The sequence below is a fragment of the Lycium barbarum genome, chromosome 5 (genome assembly GCF_019175385.1).
Source record: "Lycium barbarum isolate Lr01 chromosome 5, ASM1917538v2, whole genome shotgun sequence".
Taxonomy (NCBI): domain Eukaryota; kingdom Viridiplantae; phylum Streptophyta; class Magnoliopsida; order Solanales; family Solanaceae; genus Lycium; species Lycium barbarum.
In genome coordinates this window covers 114,317,227-114,327,962 of record NC_083341.1, presented here as the reverse complement: position 1 = coordinate 114,327,962, position 10,736 = coordinate 114,317,227, and the positions used below count along the sequence as shown (strand labels likewise).

The 10,736-nt window shown below is 33.1% G+C and overlaps 1 protein-coding gene across 1 annotated transcript; it reads left to right on the top strand.

Annotated features, from left to right (window-relative positions):
* The first annotated feature begins 457 nt into the window (after window positions 1-457).
* On the top strand, window positions 458-1,967 carry LOC132641186 (protein JINGUBANG-like). Its single transcript, XM_060358083.1, has one exon. It carries the CDS (start codon window positions 547-549, stop codon window positions 1,813-1,815), a length of 1,269 nt encoding a protein of 422 aa, XP_060214066.1. The 5' UTR covers window positions 458-546; the 3' UTR covers window positions 1,816-1,967.
* Window positions 1,968-10,736: the final 8,769 nt, after the last annotated feature.

Sequence of the window (10,736 nt, the reverse complement as noted above, 5' to 3'; positions counted from 1 at the left end):
AAAGAAAAACAATAACAACTCAACTACGTTGTTGTGTAATTATAGACACAACAATTAATATGTTGTTATTTTAATTGCTTCAGGTTTCACTCTCTTCAAATGAAAAGCAAAACTAATGTTAAGCAACTTCTTGAAAAAGTTTTCTTTAATTATTTATGATTAACATGTTCAATTCATGAACTAAAATTAGACATTAGCTTAATCTAATTTATATATAAAATTAAATAATCAAGAATAAGAAGTCATGTACAATTGTACAGTAGTATTGCAAGACTCACAATTTGCAACTTGTTAGAATTAAATAATGAAAATATTTGAACAACAAAGTGGGGCAGAGTGGCAACTGGCAAGTAAGAAGATAGAGATAAAGAAAAAAAAAACAAAAAAAAGACAACTAGCCACAACTTCATAAGTCCAAGTCAGGACTCTTTATATATTCCTTCCTCTTTCTATACACACAACACAAACAAACACAAAGTAATTAACACATATTCTTTTCTTATTCTATACTCTATACCAATCTCTCTTCACTGTATATTCAACACCATGAAATTCCGATCTTGGATATCAAATTCCTCCTCTTCCGTCACCACCGTTGATGACCACCCTATTCCACCACCAAAAGGTCCATTTTCAGATGATGCAAGTAACTTTTCAAGTTCACCATCATTATTTTCTCAAGAAACCAATTCCCTTAGTAGTCTACAAAGCAATCTTTCTCTTTTAACCTTACCTTCTGTTCCTTCTCTCCAAAATCTTTCTCCTGGAAATTCAAACCTCGCAATCTCAGCTTGCTGTTTGAATTCTCTAAATCCCAAAAATGCCCATGTAACTTTCCTAGCTATGCATAACAATCTCCTTTATGCTGCTTCTTCCAATGAAATCAACGTATTCGAACTCACAAACTTCACCCTTGTCGACACTTTCAATGACAAGGACACGTCTTCTGGCTCAATAAAATCAGTGGCCTTTGTGGACGGTAAAGTCTTTACTGCCCATCAGGATTGTAAAATCCGTGTCTGGAAGTTAACGCATATTAAGAAGCATAAACGGATTGCGATTCTCCCAACGCTTGAGGACAGATTACGCAGATTTGTTTTCCCTAGCAGTTACACAAATGTGAGAAGACATAAGAAAAAGATGTGGATTGAACACCATGATGCTGTTTCAGGTTTAGCTGTGAATGCAAATATGATGTGTTCTGTTTCTTGGGATAGGTCTTTGAAAATTTGGAGTGGTGAAAAATTACGTTGCACTGAATCAATTAGAGCACATGATGATGCTATTAACGCTGTTGTGGTAAGTAAAGACGGGACAATTTTTACAGGTTCTGCTGATAAACGGATTAGGGTTTGGGGGAAAGAAAAAGAATCGAAAACCGGGTTAATTGCTACGTTAGAAAAGCATAAATCTGCAGTTAACGCGTTAGCATTAAGCACAGATGGTTCTGTTCTATTTTCGGGTGCTTGTGATAGGTCAATTTTGGTCTGGGAAAGGGAGGATAGTGCTAATTATATGGTGATTACAGGTGCATTAAGAGGTCATACAAAAGCAATACTATGTTTGATCAATGTTTCTGATATGTTGTTTAGTGGATCAGCGGATCAGACGGTTAGGATTTGGACGCGTGGTAATAATCAGGGTCTGTTCTGTTGTTTGACGGTCCTTGACGGTCATCGGACACCGGTGAGGTCATTGGTGGCAAAGCCGGAAAATGGTGGTGTTAAGTTGTTTAGTGGAAGCTTTGATGGAGAAATTAAAGTGTGGCAAATTGTGGTTTCTAGTTCAAGTGGCAGTCCTCTCATATCATCATGATATTTGTATTTTTTTTCTTTTGTTTTTATAGAATGTAAGAAAACAGATCTTACACTAACAAGTTTTAAAAAATCCTTTTATTTTATTTATTTTTTTTATTTTTTTACAATTGGTTGAAATTTTATTGAACTTTAGTGCTGCAATTTTATTCATTTTTTCCAAGTGTGATTTGGGAATTGCTAATTAGGAAGTTAACCTGACTACCTAGAAATGGTCAAGAAATTTACTATTGGGCAAATGTTCAAGCCTTTTAAATCTTGAGTGTTTGTATAGTGTTTTATTTTCCTATTTATCCAACGTTTGACCACTTCAATTTATCATCTATACTATCAATTCTGATATCAATGTTCAATAATCGCTGCTCTTAATTACAGAAGTCGAATTATCCATACAATGAGATTGCAAATTAATAAGAATCTTCATTTTATCTTGGATTTAGCCCATGCACACGGATAGTGTAACGTATTTTGATTTAATACAACATATACACAAATGGTGTAACATATTTTTACACTATCAATATATTTTAACATATTATAATAAGTTATTAATCTTGATTTTTATGAATATTTGTATAAAATTATGTTTTAAATAATTTAATTTATAAACATTTTTTTTAACTCAGTTACTATATAGAAATTAGTCTATGGAGAAAAGTGAGTAAAAGTAAAATTGTTTCACAATTTTCTCAATCTCAAAGGATATAAAATGAAATAAGAAAAGTTAGGGTGGCACCATAAATGAGCAACGGGGAGATGAATTTGAACCTCTTTTCTTCGGAGAAAAAAAGTGAGTAAAACTAATTAAAAAAAATCATAATTTTGTAAATCTTAACGGAGTATGAAAAATTGAAAATATGAAAAGTAAGAGGGTGGCTGAGGCTCCATAATGAACAACGACGAGGTTGATGATTTTGAATGTTGAAAATTGAAAAAAATAAAAAGAAATCAAACTTTGGATAGAGAATTGATAATCACCATGTAAAAAGTGACAAATATTGTTGCAGTAATCGAGATAAGGTCAGCAATTAGAGAGAATGCATGTGAGTAATCACGTGAAGATGAGTGTATCACCTTCATTTTTGTAATCCTAAGTATATTATAATCGTTATTGTACCTTTTAAACTAGATATCAACAAGCTAAAGACAAATTAACCTTTTATAAACCCCAAATTAATTGGCTGGCCTTTCAAAATCTCTTTTAGTAACCATCTTCAGCCTTGTCTTTTACTTCAAACTTGGTTATTGTCGCATACTAATTAGGAGTAATAAAATACTAATTCTTTTTTAGGTTCCTAGTTTTGTCAGAAGTATGCATAGACAAATATATTTATTGTCACCTTATAAAGTCAAAAACCGGAATATTTGCCGACAATTCATTCTTAGGAACAGGGCTTACTTAATTCACACACAAATGTCTACCGAATTCAAGTTCCACTAACAAAATAACGAATTAAAGGATTAAACCTTGTTAAGTGTGTATAACAAGGTCAAAAGTCTATGCTTTTGCGACAAAACAAAAGTTTAAAAAGAATTAAATAAAGAAAGAAAAAAAAAGGGTAGAATATGAAAGCTCTTTACAGCTCAAATATAAACTACTTATATTTTCTTAATTAATCACCACGACTTAACAATAATTTTTCAGCTATGTAATGATTATTTTCATCTCAAGTGAAGGAGCAACTTGTACGTATTTTGTACTACAATTGTCGACGAGTACTCCGTGTTGTATAAAAACTTTGAAGAGTTTTGCACTTTTACTGCTTCATATTTCTTTCCCTTTTGCAAAAAAATGAACCTAAATTCATTAAGGTGCACTATTTATTATTTATATTTTCTTTATGGAGTGATGATAATGGAGAATTTATTTCTGAAAATTAAATTACTACTCCTTGAGTTTCCGCTGTCTTGACATGTCATACACATATATCCACTCAATAATACAACCTTAATATCCACTAAAAATAGGAAAAAAGAAGAAAATAATAACGAACGAAGCTTATTGAACGCGTGCTTGAAAATAAACAACAAAAATGCATGGCTGTATTGCACCAACTTTATGATGGGCATATTCATCGTTCTACAGGATTTCTGACAATTCATTTTGTCTCGATCCATAAAACTAAAACTGGCAGCTTCCATACAAGAGAGTTGAGCACTTCAAATGCCTAGTAGGTTTTTTTTTTTTTTTTGTACGGATCTCAACAAATACGTATGTACGTTCAAATGCACGAAATAAATTACCTTATTTTCTTTCAAATATTCGTAGGAAAAAACATGAAAATCGAATGCGACAGACAAGAGATGACAAGTCCTAAAAACGAAGGAAATCCAATTGGCATTATTATTATTATTATTATTAGGCCATTAATATAATACAGCAATAACAATAACATATTCAGTGTAATTTCACAAGTGAGCTTGGGAAGATAAGATGTACGCAAACCTTATATTTATCTTTGGAGCCATGAATATAATATATCCACATATATTTTATTCGCTTTCTATTCCACTAGTTGACACTTAACATGTAACAATCTGATTATTTTACGTTTGCCAAGTATGATCCACTTTAATTAGACACGATAAGTAAAAGTAAATTTTATGAACTTATCCGCTAAAATACGCTTCATAATTAAGATAAATGAACTTCTTGTTTATATTAAAATGAAATAAAATTGATCTATACGTCCTTCAAAGTAACAGGCCAATGATGTTTGCAGTCCACAAATGCGGATACTATATAATACGGAGAACCTTTGCTGAAAGAAGCCAAGAAGGGTCCCCAAAAACCTGCAAGTCTTCTCTATAGTGTAAAGACCAAAGCGAGAGGATAAACATTAAGTATCACTTACCTTTAAATTAAAATATTAAAAAAAGGAAAAAGTACTGCAACTTGGCAAGTTGAACGTGTTGGAAATGAAACAGCACACAAACCTAGTAGCATTAAATTAGTTTATTGATCTATTTATACATTCAGTTGGTGCTATTTTTGTTAATGGAAATATCCCAATTGTTCGTGTCCACCATATTTTCTAAATTTTAAAGGATAAAAGAATTAAATATGAAAAGTGGAAACTGGGGCTGCATGATGAGCCAAGCCGAGATTAATTTGAATGATGAAATATGGCCGGAAAGCAAGAAACAAAAATAATTTGGATATACGATTGATAATCTCCGTGTAAAAAGTGACAAATGATATCGCAGTTAAGATCATCCAGATCAACTGTTAACGAGAATACAGGTGATCAATCACGTGAGAATGAGTGATTACAGTCGTTAATATAATAATATTTTAATCCTCATCTTACCTTTTAAACTAGATAGTCAAGAACGTGAAGACAAATTAACTTTTGATAAACCCGTTTAATTAATTTGACGGCTTTTGCCCTTTCAAAGTCTCTAAGTACTCTAATTAATATATATATATATATATATATATATATATATATATATATATATATATAAGAGTACTCAGAGACTTTGAATATATATCTCTAGCTGCTACTAGAGTGTTTTGTTAAGCTTATAAGCTAGTTAAACTGATTTATAAGTACTTTTTAGATTATTTAAAAGTTCAGTGCTTAAAAATCAAAAGCCAAATATCATAAGTTGGTCATCCCTCAACTTATGAATTTTCAGCTTATAAGTATTTTTAGTTTGACCAAGTATATTCTATAATTTATCTTTAATATTTTTCTAATTCTTAAAATATCTTTCTCAAAATGGAACTCCTGACTTTGAGCCAGTTTGGATTGGCTTATAAGTTGCTTATAAGCTGTTTTCAGCTTTTTTGAGTGTTTGGCTGGTCAGCTTAAAGCCATTTTATGCTTAAAATAAGTCCAAAAAAAATAATTGGGCCCATTTGGCTTAGCTTATCTAAAGCAGCTTATAAACTGAAAACAGCTTATAAACTGCTTTTTTTAAGCCCATCCAAACAGGCTCTTTGTTTTCGGTCCGTGTACTGTTGACACCCAATTTTGCCCCCTCCTTTATTCCAATTAATAAATCAATATCTTATTTTTACCCTTACTTTATTATAATTTCTACTACTATATTAATATTGTTAAGTATTAATACGTCGTACATCGCTACTTACTTATTATGTATAACTTAGGTAATATTTTTACTCTATTATTACTTTGCTCATATTTTATATATTAACGTTAATTATGGAATTTATTATTATCGTTATTATTATTGTTATTACTACATAATATATTTGATCTAATTTAGAAGCCCATACTTTAATTAATTAGATCAGCCCATATCCTAACAGATCAGCCCATTACCCACTACCACCTACCCGGTCTAGCCCATTACACCACTCACCCGCTCCAGCCCATTACCTTACCCGATCCAACCGGCCCAACCCGTTCCCATTATTCATTATCCCTAAACAAAAGAACCCTAATCTGTTAAAAAATGCCGCACTCTCCCTCTCAGCTCCTCTCTCTCTCTCACCTCTTTCCCTTCCATTTTCAGAAAACCTGCCAAAATCATCACGAAATAGAGCTTCTGTTTGTCCATTTTCGTGAATAGTCTGCCAGCCACGTTCTTGTCTTCTTTCCATTTTCAAGAAAGAGTTCACTGCCATCAACCATGACAGAAATTGCCCGTCCAATTTAGAGTAAATTTATCACTTTTTCACCTTTTCCCTCCCTTTCTCTTTGTCACGAGATGTGGTCAACAAATATATAGCACAAGAAGCCAAGAAGGGTTTTTCAGAGATCTGAACAGTCACGGGTTGATTCAAACGGCTATTCACTAAAAGTCCCGCCCAAATCGAAACCCTAGACTTTAGTTTTTACACCTATAAATACATCGTTAAGCCTTCAGCCGAAAGGGGGAATTTTTTGACGACACTCAACATTTTTCTATCTTTGGGATTACTACTCTAACTCTGGAATTTGTTCGAATCCTGTTCTATTTCAGTTCTTTTTGAGCCACCTAAATCCTTTCCAAAACATTTACACTTTTTACTATACCTGGGGATACTCAGTTGAAGAAATTAAGTCATTTATTCCTTCTCCTGTTACTTTAAAATCTAGTGTAGATCGAGACCTCGACGCCCTGTTCACTGCACCAACAAGAGGTCAGTGCGTTCCCTTTTATTTCTAATCTAAGGTTTCTGATGTGTTCATGATGCGTTGAGGCTGTTGGATTTTTCTCGGATCTTTTTTTGTGTGTTAAATATCATGAAATTGTGAATGTTCATTTTCCGATTGTTGATGATGTTTGAATACAAGATATGAATTTGTACCCAGTAGTTTGATTTATGCGGTCGACGTTATTTAGGTTATGATGTCTATCCTGTGTTTTGGCTAAAATATGATTAATTAAAATAGATATCGTAAGAGACTCTTGACCTTTTGGCTTCGAAATTGTAAAGATCAACCTCATCTTGGGACTGTCGTATAAAACAGTAAATTCACTGTATTTTTAAGGGTAAGAAAAATGACAAGTATGGTTTATGCAATTTACTTGTGTAAAGAGTATCATTTGAGTTTCTTGTACTGCATTACAGATTAAGTATACAGTTTCAAAATGCCTCCAAACGCACCTCCTCTCTGTATAGTTTATAAAACTGAATGTTGAAAATGTCGGTATAGCTTAAGTGTAAATGAGAAATGGCTGTTTGCACCATGGTCTTCCTTATTCCCTTTCCTCTTAAGGTATTTGTGTTATTTGTACTTGATACATAAGAATAGATCATTCTTTAATCTGTCAAGTCCCCCTTTGCTGTCGAAAATGCATGTTCATGTTAGTACCCTGTTTTCGACAATTCTGTATTTGGCAGTGTTTCTATTGTGCCTTAGTTAGCCTCAGTCGTGCATTAAATAGCCTAATGTGATCATTGGAAGATTTAAGCTAAAGCTTAACTAGCTACGTAGGTATTTGAATCTTAACTTTTACTTAGTTTCGAACTTCCTGTTAAATGCCTTCTATCAATGCAAGCATGTCATCCCTACGCTCACACTGCCTGAATGCTACTTCTCTTGGATACTCAATGTTCTACGTGTTTACTTCCTGTTTCCTTTATGTTGCTGTGTAACTTTCCTTTTAAATTTGTCTGTTGTTCCTTGCTTGTGTCCCCTTGTTAATTATCACTGCCTGTATTGTCACTCCTCTCTTGCTGTTGCTTTCATTACTTTGGTTGGCTATTCACTGCATCTTTTTTTTTACTGCTATTCTCTCAAAATCACGGCTTACTTATCTGCTTAGCTCACATTTTTGTGGATCTATCATGGTTTGTTTAACTGCCACACATTTATTTCAGCTCCAATTCCATTTACAAAAAGAATTATGTGCTGGTTTTGAGTCTGGTACGGCCAACCGTGTATTTTATTCTTCATCCTCAACAAGTTCCAATCCCATGTTTCTGTTCTTCCCAGCAAAACACATCTAGATTCTAGATTAGTTGAGGAAATGTTGACACTCTCTGGTGATTCAACACTCTTAACCTTTTAAGCATGCAACAAATACCTGTAATCTGCCAGTTTCTTGAAAAACAATAGAATATGTTGGCGAGAATAACAGTGCTAAGAAACTTTATGTGTTTATCTGCGATCAAATAATATTCTATTTTTTTTTTTTTTGGCTTCTGTTTCCAGCCTCCCTAATTGAATGAATAATCCTGCTCCAGATATTAGTATTTGTCTCATGTCGCACGTGCCCTTTTGGAACTGAACTCGTATTGGAAGTAGTTAGCTATCCATGTATTTTCCTTCTCTTGAGGTTGCTTTCTTTAAATTTCTATCAACTTGAATGTTAATTCGGTTTTTGATGGTGCGGGTTCAATTTCAGTGTAATGTTAGTGATGGTTTGCCTAATTTTTACACTCCTCAGTCTAGACCTTGGTTTGTTTGCCCTATGTTTTTTCTCCTTTATCTTTTCTGAGGTTATATTAAGGTTCTGTTATAAAAGATTTGCAAACTGTAATAGTGCACGTTCTTCTTTGTCTATTTTTACATTTCATTTGTTAGCATACATTTTCCTTGTCACTAATCTTTATTTTTTTCTTTACATGTACACATCAGAGAAAAAATGGAGTCCTAATTCGGGACTCATCATCTGCCGCATTCGGTGTTGGGCCAAAGCCCAACGAAATCTTCTTCTCGAGTCATCCTCAACCCGCAACATATAAAAGAAAATTCTTGGGCCAAGCCCATATAGCAAAAGAGCCGAATACCACAATCTTTAAATGGGCTAGGCCCATCTACTTTCTCTACTCTATTCCTTTTGTATATTTGACTTGTATGGATTGACTAACACTTTATCTTATTCTTGTTTTTTCTTAGCTTAGAGGAATCCTAGCGGGGTTTGTAGGATTTCTAGTTTGAAGGATTAAGTAGGTTTGTTTAAGACTTAGAATGAGTTTAAATGTTGATATCTATAACATTTTGGGCTACACGAATGATTTCCCAAAAGAATGCCAAGAGAAAATAATAACTATACTTTCCAAACAAATCATGTTGATTTCAAAACATTTTAAAATAATGAAGACTTGAATCATTCCCTTTTATACACTAAAATCCTCTCTCCAATTTTCGACGATTTCGTCATATTTTAATAATGTAAAACTTTAAACTTTACCGATATTAATCTTACAATAACTCTTTTTAAATTTGTTAGTTAGCATAACTTACTTTCTCCAAATATTTACAAAATGTTGTACAAATCAATACTTCCCTTGGTTTATTTATAACTAAAGTCTTTTTATACAAACTATTAACCGTTTCACAAATCTTATTTAAACAGCATGTTCATATTTTTACTATGACCTTAGCAACACTTACAAGATATTTTCTTAAATATTATAAAATATTACATATACATTCTTAGCCTAATTAAATTTTAGTCCGGTCGGTTAACCGTCTTTTAACGGATCTTAAAGGGTGCTTAATACCTTCCCTTTAGATTAATAGAACTCTTACCTAGATCTTTTTAGTTTCGTAGATTTTAAAATAAAATCAATTTTAGATAATTACTTTAATTACCTTAGGTGCTCTAATTCACCGTAAATAATTAGGTGGCGACTCTTAACTTTAAATAACCCCGGAATTACCGGGATGTTGTAAACTATTTTGACTTCGGTTACAATAGGGTATAACATATACGTCATTACTTCTTTTCATGCACATATACTTTTAAATTTATATTTGTTTGCAAAAATTTAAAGGGTGTTTAGTCATTCCAACAAAAAGCATCTCATTAACATTTTTTTACCAAACAACTTAATTGCTTATTACCAGTTTCAACACTTTTATCTAAACACGTAATTATTTGTTTATAAAGTTAGTTTCAACACTTAAAATATGTTTCAGTACTTGAAGTTTATCAACTTTTTTACCATAAGTTAATCCAAATGGGCTATATATCTTTTAATTAAAGTCTACAGGGTAGTTGTGGCAAATTGTTGAAGAGTGAAAAAGTCCCACATTTGTGGTTAATGAGATGGATTATCTTTTTATATGGGCTTGCACAATCCTCCACTCGTGAGCTAGCTTTTGGAGTGAAGTTAGGCCTAAGATTTATTTCTTTATATGGTATTAGAGCCGGACTCACCTCAATTTTTTCACCGATGTTGCGCCCCTATTAATTTTGTTCAAGCTCCAATAGGCAGATATGGGCGCGTGGAGGGGTTTTGAGTTCTCCCACATCGGCTAGGGATGGGCCGAGGACTTTGTCTCTTTATATGGACTTAGGCAATCCTCCCCTAATGAGTTAGCTTTTGGGGTTGATTTAGGATAAAATCCAGTTCTTTACATGGTATCAGAGCAGGACCCATCTCACCGCATGTTGGACCCTTTTTGTAAATTGTCCACGCTCCATATGTCCTAGGCGTGAGGTGGGGTAAAAGATGCAACGTCGTTTGTCTGCTTGGCTAGTCAAGCATGGACTAATTCATAGATCTTTGGG

Bases quoted from the DNA above. Each gene is read 5' to 3' on its own strand.
- LOC132641186 (XM_060358083.1), top strand. From the start codon at position 547: ATGAAATTCCGATCTTGGATATCAAATTCCTCCTCTTCCGTCACCACC.